General features: G+C 40.1%; 1 protein-coding gene and 1 long non-coding RNA gene across 4 annotated transcripts in view; one reads left to right on the forward strand and one right to left on the reverse strand.

Annotated features, from left to right (window-relative positions):
• Nucleotides 1-6,270, reverse strand: part of CENPF (centromere protein F) — a 63,637-nt gene extending 57,367 nt beyond the window's left edge. For all 3 annotated transcript variants that reach the window (XM_072831069.1, XM_072831068.1, XM_072831067.1), the window contains exons 1-3: nucleotides 6,139-6,270; nucleotides 2,845-3,046; nucleotides 1,187-1,383 (exon numbers count right to left, since the gene is read on the reverse strand). In XM_072831069.1, coding sequence (XP_072687170.1) covers nucleotides 1,187-1,383; nucleotides 2,845-3,006 — 359 coding nt within the window. In that variant the 5' untranslated portion in view covers nucleotides 3,007-3,046; nucleotides 6,139-6,270. The remainder of the gene's footprint in view (nucleotides 1-1,186; nucleotides 1,384-2,844; nucleotides 3,047-6,138) is intronic.
• Nucleotides 6,271-6,536: 266 nt separating this feature from the next.
• LOC140634762 (uncharacterized) lies at nucleotides 6,537-17,716 on the forward strand. The gene is made up of 3 exons (XR_012032144.1): nucleotides 6,537-6,631; nucleotides 17,072-17,101; nucleotides 17,294-17,716. It is a non-coding gene; the product is annotated as an uncharacterized lncRNA (long non-coding RNA).
• Nucleotides 17,717-21,035: the final 3,319 nt, after the last annotated feature.

Genomic DNA, 21,035 nt, shown 5'->3' on the forward strand with positions numbered 1-21,035 from the left:
TGTACTGTGGAATCCTGGATCAGATCCTGGAATGGAGAAAGCACATGACCAGAAAAACTGGTGAAATTCTAATAAGGTCCATAGTTTAGTTCATAGTATTGAGTCAGTGTTTATTTCTGGTTTGGTCATTGCACTTTCGTTATATAAAATGTTAACAACTCTCTCTGTTAATCTAAAGTTATTTCAAAAAAATTTTTTTTTTAATTTCTGGGTATAGATTAGTAGAATCCACATGGGCAATCTGCTATAGTCCACTTTGCTTTCCGCCTGTATTTACTCCTCATTATTTTGACCAAACTCCACTATTAGAACAAGAAGATACCATCTATAAGCTAGCAATTTTGCTCCCACTAGATTTATTTTGACTAATGTCTCAAGTTGTTTGGGGATTTTTTTTAATGGAAAAGAAGTCATAAACACTGTTTTTTATTGCTTAAACTGGCAAATTGGTTATGTAATGCTAAAGATGTGGATCTCATAGGAACCTCTTCTTAAATATGCTTCCTTCCTTCTCCAGCTTAGACTCCACAGCACACAGTTTTAACCACCCTTTCCCCAGCATCCTCAATTATTCCACCGTCTTCCATCCCATTACCCTGGACAAAAACAACCCTAGTCAATCCTCCTGTTCACATGCTCACCATTTATATTCCAGATGCTAAAAAGGAAAAATGGGAGGGGGAAAAAAAAAAAAAAAAGGCATACAACTCTGTAGATGGGTCCCAGTATAAATTATAAATTCCTGGTCTCCAACCTCAACTGGGCCCTCAGTGCTCCTAGGTACTTTTGAAATTCCCTAGTTCTCTTCCAATGGAAGGAAACCTAAGTCATCAGTATTAGCCATGCTCAGCTCCCCTCCATCTTCTAGTAACCACTGTTGAGAGATTTGGTATTATTTACCATTACATCATCCAGTAACAAATACAACATCTGCCCCATGAAGCAGCTTAATGAATACATCTTGAATGAATTAATAAGTGAGTAAGCCATTTAATGAACTGACGAAGTACTGAGCCATGCAATGATAAGACTGAAGCACAGAAGAATTAATTTTCCTCAAGTCACTGTCTATTTCACTGGGAAAATGACTGCAACGTTTAATAACATCATTAAAGGAAAAGACAAAAGCATCCAATGCACACATATAAAGGACATTCATAGAAATACCATTCAAAAAAAAAATTACCTTTTCAGTTCCTGTTCCAGTTTTTCTATTTGTTTTTTGCTGGAGTTCAGTTGCCCTTCTTGGAAATTCACCTGTGACTCCTTGACTTGAAGTTCATGGGACATTTTCTGCTTGGTCTTCTCCAGATTCTCACATATTTCCATCAAGCTTTGGTTCTCCCTTTTTAGGTTTGCACCCTCCGTTTTCTCATTCTCAACCTAATGGAGATCATGCAGAAAGAAGGAGGTCTCTTACTTCATGAATTTACCACAAATTGTAAATCTGAGTGTTAACACTGATGACTAATTACTGAGATGTGGTTGCTGTGATCCACATGTCAATGCTTCATGAACACAGAATTTTTTTTTTTATTTGAGAGAGAGAGAGAGAGAGAGAGAGCAGGACCACAGGGTGGAAGGGCAGAAGGAGAGGGAGAGAAAGTCCAAGTGGACTCCATGGTGAGCTTGGAACCTGACCTGGGCTCGATCTCATAACTCGAGGTTACAACCTGAGCCAAACCCAAGAGTCAGATGCTTAACCGACTGCATCATCCAGGTGCCCCCAGGCACACAGCAATTTTACATGATCTCACTCTGAAGCTGGTATATAGAAAAGTTCTACGAAGTCATGGATTACATGGTCTTTGGTCAGGGCTATACATACCCTTCCTGGAAAAGGAGGCTTTAATGTCCTTTCAAGTACAACAAAGTCAAAAATAAACCCTCTCAATCTCCCTTAGCAGTTCATTTTAAAGTCTCACTACTGGGACACCTAGATGACTCAGTCGGTAAGCAACTGACTTTGGCTCAGGTCATGATCTCAGGGTCCTAGGACAGAGCCCCAGGTTGGGCTCCCTGCTCAGCAGGGAGTTTGCTTGTCCCTCTGCTCCTCCCCCACTCATGCTCTTTCTCCCTCCTCTCTCAAATAAATAAAATCTTAAAGAAAGTCTGGCCGTTGAAGCCAATTATTGTAAAATTCTCCCACTAGCAAAGCCATGTTAAAAGCAGTGACTGTACCACTACCTTGTTGGCTAATGCAGAAGGAAGGAAGAAGCACTGTTTTAGTTTTTCATTTCCTAGCCCAGAAGAGAAGAAGTCTGGGAATACCAAGGTGAAAAGCCCACCCTCAGAGAGCAATATCCATTTGGACTGCAAAGTGCCCTAATACTGGCTCCAAGCCAGAGAATTCTGGCCATGTTGGTACAGAATATAAAAGTAATTTCCAATGTGTGGTCCCAAACAGAATTAAAATAGAAGTCAGGAGGGGCGCCTGGGTGGCTCAGTCAGTTAAGTGTCTGCCTTCAGCTCAGGTCATGATCCTAGGGTCCTGGAATCGAGTCTCACATTGGGCTCAGCAGAAAGCCTGCTTCTCCTTCTCCCTCTGCCATTCCTCCTGCTTCTGCTCCCTGGCTCTATCTCTCTGTCAAATAAATTAATTAAAAATTTTAAAAACAAAAAATAAAAAAATAAAATGGAAAAAAATAAAAATAAATAAATAAATAATAAATAAATAAAATGGAACTCAGCAACCCTCAATATTAGCAGATAAGCAGAAATGAGGGGCAAAGGAGCAGATAACCACCTGAAGATAGCATAATCATTTTTCTCAAAATTTCAGACCAAGATCAATTCATCCAAATACTGAATGAACAGTTTTAAATGGCAGCGTTTCAGCGATACCTTCTGTTTCTGCTTCTGCAGGGCAGCCTCCAGAGTTTCCAGCTGGAACTGCCTTTGTTGCCTTTCTTTCTTCAGTTTGTCCAGCTGGCCTTCCAGCTCCTGAATTTTCTGAAGAGCTCTCGTAGGCAGGCCCTCTTTCCATTCTTCCAAAGCCCAGCTCATCTTGCTCTCCTTCTTTACTATTCACACATTTATAAATCAACTGGAAGGAATAAGCAGACTGTCAGTCTTACTATGGTAAAAAGAGACCTAAACGTTGAAGAGACTAAGGAGTCTCCAAGGAGTTTCAAAGCCTCACATTTCGAAAGATAAGGAAGCACACCATCTTGCTTCTCTACTCCCTGAAAGGTGACTACCAATACTCTGGTTGTGAGGTACACAAGATGAGTGGCTTCCCGGGCTCTCAGTTTTTCCTATTTCTCAGGTTTGACTTCTTGGCTACTTGCTTTCTACAGCTCACTCTGTTTTCATTATACAAAACATGAACACCTTGCTCTGAGGTTTCAGGCGAAAAGTAGATCCTATAAACAAACAAAACCCAAGATAAGTCATTTTGCAAATGCTCTTTTCATCTTCACATCATTACCACTTTGTCCCTCCTTCTCTGTGAAGCCTCCCTGGTGAGATCCCTAACCTGGCTGTAACTCCTGGTCATAGTCTGTAATGGCACAGACTCTCTCCTTTCAAGCAGTTCTCATGTGTTGAATTAATGCATGGATGAACAAAGATCGAACGCCAGATTAGTGCTAAAATCATTGCAAAATGCAGTAAAGCCATGCTCCAGATAGACCTGGTCAGGCAACTGGCATATAGCCTCAGTGATTCAAATCCCAGCTCACTCACCTACAAGACGTGTGACCTCGGGCATGTTATTTAACTGCTCTGTGCCTCAGTTTCCTCATTTGTAAAGTGAGGAAAATAGTGGTGGTGACTTCCCAAAGCCTTATCAGGAAGCCTATATTTCCTGATAAGCATTCTGTACTTATTAGTTATAATATTAATCCTGGAAAACACTTCATTTGTGTATTTCAGCCTATGGTACCAAGAGGGAAGTGGCCTACCTCATTCTCAGGCATATCTGAGGAAATTTAAATCATCTGGGAGAAAAGTATGGAAATTATTCTGTATTCACTACCCTCTGGAACTTAAATGAAAGGAAAGCATTCATTTTCCAGTATTTGGGCAAGGTGAGAATCTGCTTTTTTACTAAATGAAGTCCATAAACATTTTAGTGTCTTGTTTCAATTGGCTGTATCAAACTTTTTATCAGACCAACTAATTAGCAGTTGATCAAAGTACAGACTCGGGATCGAGTCCCACATCGGGCTCCCTGCATTGAGCCTGCTTTCCCTCTGCCTGTGTCTCCACCTCTCTCTCTCTAATAAATAAATAAAATCTTGAAAATAAAAAAAGAGAGAGAGAGAGAGAGCGCACGCGTGCGCAAAGTTCTTGGAAAACACAGTTTAGATATTAAGCTTTGGAAAGCCATGTTTTCTCTGACAGCTTAATTTTCTTTTTCCAGATCTCAGATCTTTGAACACAGCATCTCAAAGTCCATTTGCCCAAAAACTGCTGAAAGAAATCTCATGCCTCTCCACCAACAAAGGACAATTTACACTGTCGCAACAGGCTTCTCTTTCTGTTCCAATCTAGCTTGCTCACTTAGGGGTAGGCGTACAGTACCAGTGGCACACGAGGATTAACAGTCCTAAACAGTTCTTCCAGCCACTGAAATCATTACATCAGAGACGCAATCACCAACAAAACATTACAAGGAGCAATTTAGAAAGATGATACAGATGAGGAATATAAACAGAAGGAAAACTGGCAAGTTGAATGCTTTTCCATTTCAAAGTCTAAGATACAACTGTAAGGAAGTGGTTAAAACAATCACCAGACCCAAGGGCACTTTGATTAGAGCATACTTTGAAAGGTTCAGGCATCAACAGTTTGCATGGAGCCACTGAGGCAAAACACACAGAAAAATGTAAATTTCCAGATGGAGGTGTAAGGAGCAACAGATGTAAGGGAGGGTGGGTAGTTGAAGAAAAGTCCTGAATGTCAAGGTTCCTGCTAGGAGGATTTTGCAGAAAAAGTTCTTTTTGTCCTAAATATGAAGAGAGAACTCCTTAGGCCTGAATCACCCACCCCCAGCACTGGAGGCCCACCTGCACGTTTTCCGTTTTTTTGTTGTTGTTGGTTTTTGTTTTTGTTTTTTTGCATGTATTTTTTTTATTGGAGTTCGATTTGCCAACATATAGCATATCACCCAGTGCTCATCAAGTGCCCCCCTCAGTGCCCATCCCCAGTCACCCCATCCCCCCACCCACCTCCCTTTCCACCACCCCTTGCCCGTTTCCCAGAGTTAGAAGTCTCTCATGTACTTTTAAAAAGATTCCCCACCTCTCATGCTTTGTCACCCTCACTGATATTTTCACTCATTTTCTCTCCTTTCCCTTTACAAAACATGAGAGACACCTAACTCTGGGAAATGAAGGAGGGGTAGTGGAAGGGGAGGTGGGCGGGGGTGGGGGGTGGGGGGACTGGGTGACGGGCACTGGAGGGGAGCACTTGGCGGGATGAGCACTGGGTGTTATGCTATATGTTGGCAACTGAACTCCAATAAAAAAATTTTTTTTTTTTTAAAAAGATCCCCCACCTCCACCAAGCCCCCCGAGTCCCCGGCTGGAGCGCCACGCTGAGCGTTAAGAGTGAAAACTTGCCTGCTCCTCTGGACCTGGCTCAAGGAGGAGACGCAGATCATTTATTTATTTACTTCTGGGTCTTCATAACATGGCAGAGCCCGGCCCCCAAGTGTGCCCAAATAAATGTGGAAGGCGGGAGAAATGCTCTCGCAGCTGACAAGGGGCACACCGACGCGCAGCACACATCAAACCCCAAGCTTGCATCTCCTCCATGCAACGAGGGACCCATGTTTAAAGGTCGAAACGGAGCCGCTGGCCCGGGCCCTAGACGGCCGCTAGAAAAATACCTGCTCATCTCCAATTCACGTGTCTTACAAAGGGGGGAAACTGAGGCTCCAAAGCGCGAGCTCGTGCCCGAGCGGGGTCCGCGGACGCCGGTGCCAGCAGCTCCCCCAGGAGCAGGGGGTTCGCCGACAGCCCTAAGAACCGCCCCCGGGGCGGGGGGCATCTCCCAGCCCCATCGGGTGGCCGGGGGCGGGCCGCTGCAGCCACCCGGCCCGGGAGCGCCATCCCACGGGCGTCCCCGCCGAGGACCCGCGGCAGAAAGCCGGCCGCCCCCACGCCACCCCACCCCACGCGGGACACTCACCTGCCTAGCGGGGAGGGAAAGCCGAGCCCTCCGGGGCGGACGCCGGCGCAGCCTCCGCGGGCTTCAGCCCAGAATCCAATTCAAACTGCCCGCGGCCGGCAGCGGTTTCGGATTCGCCCGCTTCCGGGACGGGCCAAACTCACCCTGCAAGCCTATTGGTCGCCGCGCGTGGCTGTGGACCAATCGGCTCCCGCGCCCTCACGCTGCCGGCTCTGATTGGCTCTTTCGGATCGATTTAAAAATCAAGCCCTCACCCCGTGGGGCCCCCGGAGAGTTACGGGGTTTTTTGTTGTTGTTGTTGTGGGAGGGCGGGGACCACGTGCTCCTCCCGCGGCTGCGGGCCCCGCGCACCTGCTCCTGCCGCCGCGCAGCCGGCCCCGCCCGCCGGTTAGGGCCGCGGGGTCCGTCGCCCTCCGCCCGCCGCGCTGTGCTGCCGGCCGGGCCCTCCAGGGATCCCCTTACTAAGACCCAGGACTCAGGGCGTAGATGCGAGGTACTGCGAGCGCCCTGCGTTCTTCAGCCCGTGTCATTCTTAACGATTCTTTGAGGAAGGCGTTTCCGTTTTATCTAGGAGTTAACTGAGGCACATGGTAGCTCCCTAATTTGAAATTGAACCTAGGACACAGAGGATCTCACTCTTATTGACCATATTCTAAAGAGGGGATCCTGAACACTTGTTAGCTGCATTCAAGGGCGTTATGCCGAGTGAAACAAGTCAATAGGAGAAGGACAAACCTTATATGGTCTCATTCATTTGGGGAATATAAATAATAGTGAAAGGGAATAAAGGGGAAAGGAGAGAAAATGAGTGGGAAATATCAGAAAGGGAGACTGAACATGAAAGACTCGTAACTCTGGGAAACGAACTAGGGGTGGTGGAAGGGGAGGTGGGTGGGGGCGGGGGGTGGGGGTGACTGGGTGACGAGCTCTGAGGGGGGCACTTGACGGGATGAGCACTGGGGGTTATTCTATATGTGGGCAAATTGAACACCAATAAAAAATAAATTTATATTTTAAAAGAAAAGGGTGGGGGGATGACATCGCGGCCGGAAGAATCGCCAAAACTGGATGTAATCTCCCCTTTCTATGAAGCCCACTGGTTTTTTGTGTGTATTTATGTACCTGTTCTCTTTCCCTATTCAATTAAAAATAAGCTTCTAAAGACAGGAGCAAAACAATGAATTATTAACTTACTATATCTGTCAATATGTCTCTGATGCTCTTGTCCTCCAGAGATGCCAAGCTTTCTGTAACCCAATGTATACCTTTCCTTAGGTTACCGCATTCTAGACGGTCCCTTACTTTTTTTCTGCTCATCCTTCAAGACCCAATCCAAATGCTACTTTCTTCATAAAACCTCCCTATTCTCACTCACTCCTTAGAAATAAGTATTTTCTACAGCTTTCCTAGAAAAGTGTATACATTATATTTATGTCTGTCTGTCTCTCCTAGGAGTCTCGAAGACTCCTGTGGCGTAAAATCTGTTTTAATTCATTTTTGTAGCTCTAATGACTCCCTAGTAACTTTGCACATGAAAAATAAGACCGCCTTGAAACTTAAAACTGCCATCCGGAGAAAGGCTTCGTTCCCCCGAAAGCTTTGAATTCCCCCCCAAAAAAGGGGAGTGAGCCAGTAGGTCAGTAGAACTTTTACTGGGCATTGCCATGATCAGTTTAGCATCTGGTTGTTCTGGGATTTCAACCAAATTCTGACTCCAAGACTAATCACAACTCCATTGCTTCCCAGGGGTAATTATTCAACTATTAGCTGCCTAAGGAAAACAGAACTAGAAAGACCTGTAACAGGACTTTCAAGAATTGCATTTGCTATTTATTCATTCATTCATTCATTCATTTCTCTTTTTTTAAGATTTATTTATTTATTTATTTGGGGGTGGGAGAGCATGAGCAGGGGAAGCAGCAGGCAGAGGGAAAGGGAGAAAGAAGCAGGCTGAACGGGGAGCCTGACATAGGCCTCAATCCCAGGACCCTGGGATCATCATGACCTGAGCCCAAGGCAGCCACTTAACCAACTGAGCCACCCAGGCACTCCCATTTATTCATTTCTTAATAGTTATCTATTGAGTGATCACTATATAGCCAAGCCTTGTAGTACATTTATCTATAATAATCAGTAAAGACATACATTGATTTCTTGAACAGGGGAATCATGTGATGGAGACTATTCTATGACTTCAATCATGATTTCCTTCCCCTACCTGTCTGTTTAGGGGCTGAAGGAGATGAATCCCACCTAACCAAACGTAGATGTCTTCTGAGAGTCATTTTCAATTCCCTCACTTCTCTTTTTAAAGCCACTGCCTCATTGATCCTGTCTACTCTCTCTGGACTATTCATCTACCATCTCTCCTTTCTGCCTGTGAATATTTTGCCTACATTTTTATTGAGTTGTTGGTCTTCTTCCTATGATTTCTCATATATTCTGGACACAAAGCTTCTGTCAGATACCTGTTTTGCAAACATTTTCTCAAATGTGCTCTCTTTTCAGCTTCTTAATGATTCCTTTCAAAAAAGCAGGCATTTTTTATTTTAAAATTAATTTTAATTTTCTCTTTCATAGGTCATGGTTTTTTGAATCTTATCTAAGAAATGTTCACATATCTTCTAGAAATTTTATAATTTGAGCTTTTACACTCAAGTCTATGATCTGTTTTGAATTTATTTTTTGGATAGCATGAAATAAGGGTTGAGGTGTACATTTTTCCATATAAAGATCCAGTTGTTCTAACACCATTTGTTGTCCTTTTCTATTATTACCTTAGTACTTTTGTTGAAAATTAATTGAACATACAAACATGGATATATTTCTGCCTCTTTGTTCTACTGATCTATATGTCTATCTTTACCACTGTATCATAGTGTTTTAATGATTGTAGCTTTATAATAAGTCATGAAATTAAGTACTGTACATCCTCTAGCTAGTATCTTTTTATATTGTCTATTCTAGGGACTTTATTTTCCATAAACATTTTGGAATAAGAATATTCATTTTTCCAGAATCCTCCTGGAATTTTGACTGGGATTACATTGAACCTATAGATTAATTTGAAGAATTTAAGGATGTTCTGGTTCATAAGCCTTGTGTATCTCTTCAGTGATTTGGGTTTTCTAAATGACACTTCTCTTAGCAGTATTTTATAATTTTCAGGGTACATATGAATTTGTTATATTCATTCATAAGTATTTCCTCTTCTGTATGCTGTTGTAACTGGATTTTTAAAATGCTTAGCTTCTAGTATTTTGTTGCTTGTATAAAGAAATCAATCTATTTTTATAAAATGACCTTGTATCTTGCAGACTTGCTAAACTGTCTTGTGTCTTGTGTTGGCCAGGACTGCTAGAACAAAATATCATGAACTGGAGAGCTTAAACAACAGAAACTTCTTGAAGGCCAGAAGTCCAAAATCAATGTGTTGTCTGGATTAATTCCCTCTAAAGGCTCTAAGGGAAGGATCTGTTCCAAGCCTTTCTCTTTGGCTTGTCTTCATGCTTACATGGCATTCTCCCTATATGTATGGCAACTCCAGATTCTCCCTTTCTATGAAGACTTTAGTCAGATTAGAACCTGCCTTACTTCAGGTTGCTGTAATAAATTACCGTAGACTGGGCGGCTTAAATGACAAATTCATTCCTCGCAATTCTGAAGCCTAGGCAATCTAGAATGAGACGTACCAGCATGTTTGGGTTCTAGTGAGAGCCCTCTTCCTCACCAGATGGCCTTCTTCTTGCCATGTCCTTACAAAGCAGAGCACAGAGAGAAAGAGGAAGTTTTCTGTGTCTCTTTGTATAGGGGCACTAATACCATTCATGAAGCTTCCACCCTCATGACCTAATTAGCTCCCCAAATCCTCACCTCCTGATACCATCACACTGAAGGGTTAGGATGTCAACATATGAATTTGGGAGGACATAAACGTTCAGGCTTTAACAGGGTCCAACCTGATGACCCCAAATTAACTGTAAAAACATGGTTTTACTTCTTCATTTCCAAACTATATGCTTTCTATTTCTTTTTCTTCCCTTCCTTATTCCACTGGTTAGGACATCAAGTATGATGTCAAATGGATATGAAAGTGGACATCTTTTCTGTCTTTCTTTCCTCAGGGAAAAACATTCAGTCTTTTACTATTAAGTATGACAGCCATACATTTTTATAGATGCCCTCTATCAGACTGAGAAAGTTTCTTTCTGTTTCAGTTTGTGGACTGTTTTTATCATGGTTATGTGTTAGATTTTATCAAATTCTTTTGCTGCACTTATTAAGATGATCCTTTGGTAATTCTCTGTTATTCAGGTATCATGGGGATTGCATTGTTTGGTTTTCAAATGTTAAAGCAACCTTGTTTTTCTGTTACATGTGCCACTTGTTTGTAGTATATTATCCTTTTTATATATTGATGAATATTGCTAATATTTCTCAAAGATTTTTGCATCTATGTCTAGGAGAGATATTGGTTCATAGTTTTCCATCTTGTTATATCATTTTTTTAAGATTTTATTTTTAAGTAATTTCTACACCCTGTGTGGGACCCGAACTATATTATAACCTCAAGATCAAGAGCATCACCTGAGCCAGCCAGGTGCCCCTATCTTGCCATATCATTTAAGTATGATTAAACCTGGCTTGGTTTTGGTAACAGGTTCAATCTGTCCTCATAAAATTAGTTAGGAAGCATTTCCTCCTCATCTCTTTCAGGAAGAGTTTACATAGAATTGGTGTCATTTATTCCTAAATGCTTGGGCCTGGAGTTTTCTCTATGCAGGTGTCTAATCAGGAATTAAAAAAAAAAAAAAGGTTTTTAAAGTGTTCCATTTTTACTTTATTCAATTTCAGTAGTTTGTGTCTTTCAAGGAATTTTTCTGTTTCATCTAGGTTATCAAAATTATTAGAACATAGTTTTTCAAAAATTCCTATTATCATCCTTTTAGAGGCCTTATTGTATGTAATTATCTGTTTTCCTTTCATTTCAGATGCTAATAATTTGTGTTCTCTCCACCACCCTCTCATCAATCCAGCTCGAATTTTATTAACATTATTGATCTTTTCAAAGAAGCAGCTTTTGATTTTGTTGACTTTTTTCCTCTACTATTTGTCCATTTTCTGTTTCATCTATTTCTGCTCTTTATACTTAAGTCTAATTTTCTTTTATTAGCTGCTTAAAGTGGAAGTTTAGATAACTGATTTTAGAGCTTTCTTCTTTTGCTAACATAAGCATTTAAACTTTATATTAACTTTACCTGATGGCACAAATTTTTAATTTAAATTCAGTAATCAACATATAGTGTATTATTAGTTTTGGAGGTAGAGTTCAGTGATTCATCAGTCTTATATAAATCTCAGTGCTCATTATATCATGTGCCCTCCTTAATGCCCATCACCCAGTTACTTCATCCCCTAACCCCTCCCCTCCAGCAACCCTCAGTTTGTTTCCTATGATTAAGACTCTCATTGTTTGTCTCCCTCTCTGATCTTGTCTTGTATTATTTTCCCCTCCTTTCCCCTATGATCCTATTTTGTTTCTTCAGTTCCACATATGAGTGAAATCATATGATAATTGTCTTTCTCTGATTGACTTATTTCACTTAGCATAATACCCTCTAGTTCCATCCACATCATTGCTAGTGGCAAGATTTTATTTTTGATGGCTGAGTAATATTCCGTTCTATCTATATACCACATTTTTATCCATTCATCAGTCAATGGATGTCTGGGCTCTTCCCAGAGTTTGGCTATTGTGGGCATTGCTGCTATAAACATTGGGGTGCAGGTGCCCCTTTGGACCACTACATTTGTATCTTTGGAGTAAATACCTAGTAGTGCAATTGCTGGGATGTAGGATAGCTCTATTTTCAACATTTTGAGGAACCTCATACTGTTTTCCAGAGCGGCTATACCAGCTTACATTCCCAATAGCAGTGTAAAAGGGTTCCCCTTTCTCCACATTTTTGCCAACATTTGTTGTTTCCTGACTTGTTCATTTTAGCCACCTAACTGGTGTAAGATAGTATCTCATTGTGGTTTTGATTTGTATTTCCCTGGTGCCAAGTGATGTCGAGCATTTTTTCACATGTCTGTTGGCCATTTGTATGTCTTCTTTGGAGAAATGGATGACACAAATTTTGTCTTTCCATTTTCACTCAGTTCAAGTATTTTCTAATTTCCTTTATGATTTTATGTTTCATTTGTGGGTTATTTAGAAGTATATTGTTTATTGAATATTTGTAGATTTTCTAGATATCTTTCCATTACAGATATGGAAACAACCAGCCTCTTGGGTGGCAAGTCAATTTTGCATTGGATCTTTTCCACCTCCACTCTGAAGGAATCAATACCTACACCAGATGTGGGTTTTTCTTTTCTCTCTACAGAGCCTCTGCCAACTTTCCTTTCTGAGGGCTTACAGAATACCAGACTTACAGTTATGGGATCTTGCCTAAAATTGTCTTAGACCACAGGACCCATTGAGAAACATGTGCATGACTATAGGATTACTGGTTCTACCATATATCCTGCCTATTTCCTGGAAATGGCTGGCCTGATGGTGCTATAAGTTGAATAGCATCCCCCATAATTTCACATGTTGAAGTCCTATCCCCTAGCATCTCAGGATGCAATATTGATTGGAAACAGAGTTGTTTCAGATGTAATCAATTAACACGAGGTTGTTAGGGTAAGCTCTAACCCAATAGGACAATGTCCTTATAAAAGGGGGATATTTGGACACAGAAAAGAGATACAAGGGAATGCCAAGAAAAGAATGCAGTTGCTACAAGCCAAGGGACACCAAGGAGTGCTGGCCAACTACATGAAACTGAGAGAGAGGAAGAGAACAAGTTCTCCCTCACAACCCTCAGAAGGAACCAATCCTGTCAACACTGTGATCTCAGACTGCTAGCCTACAGAGCTGAGAGAAATGGCTATTGTGTGAAGCCACTTGGTTTTGGTATTTTGTTACAGCATCCTTAACTAACACAGATATCGCTTTGGAATAGCCTATTAAGGTGCTAGTTATGGCATAACCTCCGATGGGGTTAGGGAAACATCCTCCATGATGCCCCATCTGTATTGTGCCAGTATATAGCAAGTTGTGTCCTCAGTACCTAGAATATCCAGGTCCAGATTCTAAGAAATGGAACAAAAATTAGCCCTTCTCATTACCACTCCCAATAACCCATATGTGCTTCCCATTCTACTTTGGGCTCTACTGATAAAGTGGGAGTGGGGAACACTACTCCTAGTGACAGGAAAGGGTCCCACAAACCCTAAGGCTACAAATGGGCTTTGGTTTTGTTATGCAATTGAACCAGCAGGCAAAGAAAGGAGTTACAATACTGATGAGGCTAATCAACCCAGATTATGGTGAGAAACTAGGGTTGTTGTTGTTACATAAAAGGGGCAGAAAGAATATGTCTGGAACTCAGGAATCACTGGAGGCACTCCTCTGTGCCTTTATGTCTGCTAATAAGAGTGAACAAGTAATTGCAGCCACCACAGTCCAATAAGGGCAGGCAATCAAAGGCCTGACCACTCTGAGATGAAGTTCTGGAATACCCCACCAGGCAAAAAAAATTAGGTCAGTTGATGCTGACCAATGATGGAGAGATCTAGAATGGATGGAGCACAGAGTTGATGAATATGTCATAGCCTTGGGACTAGCTGTAATAGCAAGAACCACCGTGGCTTATTCTACTAATTCCTCTATACTAATACTTGTATAAAAGTCTTTAGAGATCGTGGCCACCATTTTGAAGGCACAATGACAGAGTAAACTTCATATGAGGACAAGTGGATCTCAGCAGGGTAAGGTGTGGTCATAGCAAGTGCTGTTAGGACATCCCCTTGGCCCACGTGTCACGGGTAGAACTGTAGTAGACTGTTCTTGTACGCTCAGACTCATTCCACCTCAAGCGCAAACCACGGGTCACTCCATTTCTCTGATCCAGGGATTTTTCTGGAGCTAAGAAAGCCTGATAACCCACCACACAGGCACAGCCTGGAAATACAGGAATAATTATAGTTTCCAGGGACAATCTTCAATGAATGTGGTTGGAGCCAGTGGATAGATGGCTCAGCATTCCATCTTTCATGTGTGCAATTGTGAGAGATGGCAGAAAAATTAAGCCCTTGCTGCCTGTAGGGATAACTGGGAAATAGCACCCTTCCCCTGGTTTTTCCTCTTTTCCTGTCTCACTTCCCATGGTCCCCACTTTGCTTCCTGGAATTAGCACCCAAATAAACTCCTTCCATCCTAGTTTTTATCTTAGCCTTTGCTTTGGGGAGAACCCAAACTAAATGGAAGGTGTCATATACATATGATTTATTATCTTCGACAAGTGAAAAATCCATCTCAGTTTCTCAAATGTTTCAAAAAGCTTCCCTTATGTAGATGGAACCTCAGCTACCTCATCTGTGAAATTAGAAGTGTAAATCATAATAGATTTGCATGATCCTGATAGTTTTAGACCAGGCGTTTCTAGGAGATAAGGGTCATGCTTTTATGCTTGTTTTGTGCATATCTAGATTTCTTTTAACTACAGAACCATGAATTTAACACGTTCATTGAGATAAGAATTAATTTTCAAGGATTGATATGAGGGGATTTTTCCATCCCTCTAGGAAAGAAAGACTTGAGGGCAAATATTACATATTCAAAATAATATTTTAAAAGTTGATTTTAAAAGTTGATTACAAAAAAATAAATATTCAACATCTTGGAATGCTTTAAGTACATTGATTACCTACCACATGGGCACTATGCAGTGCTCTGAACTGAATTAAAGCACAAGAAAAGGGATCCTAAGCTTTTAAAAAGCATTTTCTATTTTCACCACTAGGTGATTCCCTATACCTTAGAAAATCTTTAACAATAACTACTGTCCCACATACCCTGACTCACTATGTTCTCTTTTCTAACTCCATTCCCTCAATGTATCTAATGTTCTTGCTTACTACTCCCTTTTTAAGCTAACATTTGCTTGTTTAAAGTAAAGTAACAGAAAAAATAATGGCCCATAATTTACAGAATGATCAAGTGATAACACATGCACATGATATGAAATTCCAAACACTCAAAAAAAGTTGTGAAAGATGAATTTAAGAAACTAGAATGAACATTGGACATCCACTAGACTAAAATCTCATTTCGTAGCTGAAGACAGTGAGATAAGATGGTTCTAAAAATTCACACAAGTTACTGGCAAAAAAATTACAAATACAGAAAATAGTTTAAACAGGTAAACCTTCATCATTCTGGAATCAGTTATCTTACAGAAATTAGAAACACATTATTACGGCTCTTGCAATAGCAATTATTATAAAAGAAGTGAAATAATCTACATATTTTAAAAATTTCAGTGGCATTTCATTGAAAAAATGCTTACCTGGTGCTTATTTCTTTCAAACGTTGATTAAAATCAATGTTCACTATATTTCCTATTCCTTGGCTGGAAACTTGATCCTCAAAGAAAAAAATGTGGCTGTTACTACAAGTCCAAGTTTCCAAAAAGACAATGATACAGCCAAAAATAAATCTCCCAACTTGCAAGTCAAGTTTGCTGAAGGAGATGACAGTATTTATCATCACGTGACTGAATTTAAGTTCAATTTGTCTCTAGCTCACTTTCAATAACGAGTTTTGATCCAGGTGTTAGGTTAACCATGTAGTAAAGTGCATGATTCTCCTGATCTCTATAATCATTGGGTTTGACACCTTGAAATAAAAGGTGAAGGCATTTTCTAAACCAGAAATAAAACTTTAGTGCCCCTAAGAAGATCACGGAAATCTCTTCTAAAATGCAAATTTGGAAGCTATATCTAGTTCTGAATTAGTAGGTTTAAGAGGCAGTACAGAAATTCATTTTATGAAGCACTCCTATGGTCAAAAGATAAAGTGAATATACTTCATGGTTTACTTCTATTGTGCCGGCATCCCTCTGGTTTAACATGTGTCTCAGAGTTGTTGTTGTTATTTTTGCTGCTTTTAACAAAATATTATTTTAGAATAAACCAACCTGAGTTGGGTAGGTCAGTTTGTACTACCATATTCTATCATGGTCTTCTCTAGGAGTGTGTGATGTATATGTGCAATAAACAGGGTTCAACATGTAACTACAGGTTAAATCTGAACTATCAGTTATAACTCCTCTCACTTTTTCGAAAATCTTCTTGACGCAGTTAATCAACTCCACCGCTTTAAAGGATGGGGCTGATGAAGAGTGCATACAGGTGGCATTGGCTGGCTTTGGGTTCGGTGACTGGGAGAAGTGTTTGTTGCTGCTGCCCCTAGTGGCCATCTGGGGTATGAGTCAGTTGTGCCTTAGTTGGGAGTCAGGCCTGGGAGATGATGAAGCCTTTAGGCTGCATAGGCCAGTGGGTGGGATCCCTGTGAAATGTGAGAAATGAGAAATTTGATGAATGTGAGATAGATGTGGTGGGGGTTAAGCATGCCCGCCAAAGGGCTTATATATAGTGGTGTGAACAATCCTGCTAAAATGATTTTGTCATTTACTAGATGGTGTAAATCTACGAGTCTTTACTTTTTGTTTGGTAATGCTTCTTAAAGATTTTGCGATGAACCCTCACAGCAGCAATGAATTCAAGAAACAAGACAAAGCAAATGCGTATTTAGTGGAAAAAATTAAGTACAGAATTCTCATTTCTCAGTGACATTGGTGAGGAATATATCATGTACCTAAAAATGTTTGTCCATTTACTATCCACCATGAGAGCTGTAGTAATGAAAACTAGAAAAAAATGAATGTGCTTTGGAGGTCCCAGGATTTACTTTAAACATGAAACATTATTTTAAGATTTTCCTGGACAAGTATGAAATATGAAGCAATAGCTGTTAATATGTTTGGTTTAATTAGAACTCTGCAGACAGCTAAATGACTCCTTTCTTATTTGTCAACAGATGCTTCAAATTACAAATTGATTAATTTCAGTAAGTGTTCGATATTTTTCATAAAATCATGGAATCAAAGTAAAAAAAAGTTCATTTGGCCATATTGTAAATACTACTGTAAATTCAATTAAAAAGTTGAACTTTGAAGACAAAAGTATTTGTATTATGAGTTTCATAAATACAAATTCTACATCAACTCTAACTTTTATCAATAAATTTCATGTTAAATAGGATGTCGACAGAGCAGAAATGTTCCGTGAAGCTTTTAGAGAATTGCAGTTATTAAAAACAAAATTTGGAAACAAGGAAATATTGAAATTTATCCTATAAAAGCAAGGAAAGAATTGAATAAACAATGACAGCCTCATCAATTTACAAGATTTAATTTTGAAATTCTACAGTTGTGCCTTGGAATACCAAGACTTGTGGAATAATCTTTTGATGCAGTTTCTTGTTTTATTTCATAAATGTATATTCTGTGCTAGAATGGAATGAAATCATAAAAGTTAACAATTTTGAAGCATTGGCATTATATAAAATGTTTTAAAGTACAAATAGAACTTACTGACAAGTTTTGTCTTATAAAAGTGCTTGTTAAATCTAGTCTGAAAAGAAACAAACAGAAATCATCTGTGAAAATATCTTGGCTGAAATACCTACACATTTCAGAATAAAAAGAATAGAATTGAGAATTTCCTCCATTTAGCAGAATTTGTTCTGAGCTTACTATGACCCTCACCACTGGGGGAATAATTTCTCAGTTAAAAATACTGTGGACTATAGAGAGGAGTCAACTGATAAGGAATGTGGCAAATTTATTTTTAAAATACATATATAATAAGATCATACTGAAAAAATACATTCTTCAGAAATATCTCAATAACAGAGTATTAACAAATGATAGAGCTAAGAAACTGGATAAAGTATATGAATATATACCAACAACAATTATTCTGCTTAGACTATTTTTAATATTCAGATAATCAACATGTTTCACATGTTTTATTTTAATATACATGGGTATATATATTTTTAAGAATCATTTTTTTAAGATTTTATTCTATTTATTTATTTGAGAGAGAGACAGAGATAGTGACAGAGAGCAGGAACGAGGAGGAAAGGGAGAAGCAGGCTCCCCGATGAGCAGGGAGCCCGACATGGGGCTGGATCCCAGGACCCCAGGACTATGACCTGAGCCAAAGGCAGATGCTTAACTGGCTGAGCTACCCAGGCACCCCTGAAAGAATTCTTTTTTTGAAAATGTTTTTTATTGGCACTATTTTATAGATCCAACAATATAAAAAAAACCAATTTGTTGGTAAATAAATATATTATGATTATACATTTTAAATATTTTTTAAAAATTTATTCATGAGAGACACAGAGACCTAGGGAGAGGGAGAAAGAGATTCCTTGTGGGGAGCTCCATGCGGGACTCCATCCCAAGACCCTGGGATCACAACCTGAGCCGAATGCAGATGCTCAACCACTGAGCCACCCAGGTACCCCCATTTTATTCTATTTTATTTATTTATTTTTGGTACCCCCATTTTAAATAATTTTAATCTCCATTTTGCTCTCAAAATATCTTAATTGGGCAGCTAAATTGTATAGTCACTGTATTTTAAGCCTAAACTGGAGAACAGTTAAATCATTCATGCCCTAAATTGGTGAGAATATTTCTAAATGAATTTGGATGGAGGTTCTTTTGTTTTTATTTTAAGGTATAGGACATTGAAAAAAATGCCTGATGATATAATATTTTAAAATTGTCCCAGTTGATTCTCCGCAAGATATAACCCTGCATATGAAGGTCACATAGGTTTAGCTTGCTGAATTTCAAGGAGCAGTTAGGATGACAGCATGACCTAGGAGGGAGGGGTTTCAGGGCGGTGTGACTTTCAGCGCTAAAACCATGGGAGTCTCAGCCAAACCTACCTTGGTGGTCTCCCAACAGCTATTACATGAATTCAGGCCCCTGTGTGTTTAGGTGAGGCCTGGTGGCATGGAGAGAAGGAAAATCATCAATACTGAGCCTCTAAGCTATAGTTTTAGAAAATATATCTTTATTTATCACAAAAATAAATAGCACAAAATAATATATCACAAAATAAAGAGACAGCAACTTTTGTGGCTCCATTATCTATCAGAGAATAAATAGACAACAACTTTTGTGGCCTCCTTATATTCCAATCCTCCCTTCTCAAACCAGAAAAGCCCTAGATAAATACCTTATGATGATTCCCTTTCACTTTCTCCCCAGGGGAGCCCTGACTTCTTCAGGCTGCTAACCCTCCCTAATTCCTAATACCTTCCACACTTCACAACCCTAAAACTACTACTACTTTTGAGAGTGAAGGCAATATTTGAACAGCATCTGAGGTCTGCCTGACTTTAACAGAATCCAATTCCCTCAGTAGCCAGAAAAAAAAAAAAAAAAAAGCTGAGTACTGAATGCATTCATGCCTACTTCCTTGCTGGGTGCATAGTAAGTTTTCAATAAAAAATGTAGAATTTGTGAATGATAGATCCAAGGGCCCCTGTTCAAATAGTGGAAACTCCTCAAACTCTACTCTCCCAGCTGTCTGGTGAAAGAAAGACATCAGGAGAAGAGGGAAGAGAAACAGCTGGAGAGTAACCACCTTGCTTTGCTTCATCTAAAAGCTCAGTGCGTGAGGCAGAGTGCCAGCGAAGCACAAGCAAACGGAGTAAAAACTGTTCATTCCTGTCTCCTTTGCCTCCTAGAAGTTGCAGAAGGAGTAGCTGCTGAAGAGACCTAACTTTTCCCTCTTGTCTAGTATTGGCTAAGCAGATATTTGAGAGACAAAGTGTATCTAAAATTACCCTTATGGGGCACCTGAGTGGCTCAGTGGTTGAGCGTCTGCATTTGGCTCAGGTTGTGATTCCAGGGTCCTGGGATCAAGTCCCTCATCAGACTCCCCACAGGGAGCCTGCTTCTTCCTCTGCCTGTGTCTCTGCCTCTCTCTCTCTCTCTCTCTCTCTCTGTCTCTGTGTCTCTCATGAATAAAGAAATAAAATCTTTAAATATAAATAAATAAATAACCCTTATATTTTCCCTTCCAGGAGAATTTACTTCTGAGATCTTAGAACCAGAAAAATGGGAACACTTGACTATTAAAAAAACAAAAAACAAAAAAAACAGGAAACACTTTTCAGATTTGCATCTGGTTCTTTAATTACCAAGAGAAAGGGTATTATTTCATGAAAAAAAATCAAATTTGACAGAATACATATTCTGCATGACCCATTGACCTCAGCAACTGGAGAGTGTGATCCTTGTCTGGATCCCTCTGCTGTGTGATAACAAGGAGATAGCCCAGTGCAGAGGTGTACGTGGCAGATAGAAAAACACGTCCAGGCCTCACCACTAGGGCTGTGAGACATTGGGCAAATTTCTCTCTTCACCCTTATCCACCTACTAGGGTTCTTATGAGAATTTAGTGAATCATCTTTGTAAAGCTCTTAGCAGCATGCCACATGGTGAGTTTTCAAAAGATAGCCATTGGTGGGGCACCTGGGTGGCTCAGAGGTTAAGCATCTGCCTTTGGCTCAGGTCATGATCTCAGGGTCCAGGGATTAAGCCCCTGAGTCAGGCTCCCTGCTCAGTGGGGAGTCTGCTTCTCCCTCTCTCTGCCCCTCCTCACCCCACTCATGTTCTCTCTCTCTCTCTCTCTCAAATAAACCAATAAAGACTTTTTTAAAAAAAGATAATTATTGACACCCACTATTCTGAATAGGTTGTCACCTAATCATCTTTAATTTCTACAGGAAGAATGAAGGTGATTTTTACACTCAATACTAAGTTTATAAGGTGTATTAATCACAAGGTTATCTGTGTATGGCTCTTAAGCCAGGAAATATAGTATTAAATTGAGTTGAAAGGCTTTTATCTCCCAAGCCCATCTGAATGAAAGTATTTAGAAACCCAGAACACCCCAATTCTTTGGCTGAA

The sequence above is a fragment of the Canis lupus genome, chromosome 6, assembly GCF_048164855.1.
Source record: "Canis lupus baileyi chromosome 6, mCanLup2.hap1, whole genome shotgun sequence".
Classification (NCBI taxonomy): Eukaryota; Metazoa; Chordata; class Mammalia; order Carnivora; family Canidae; genus Canis; species Canis lupus.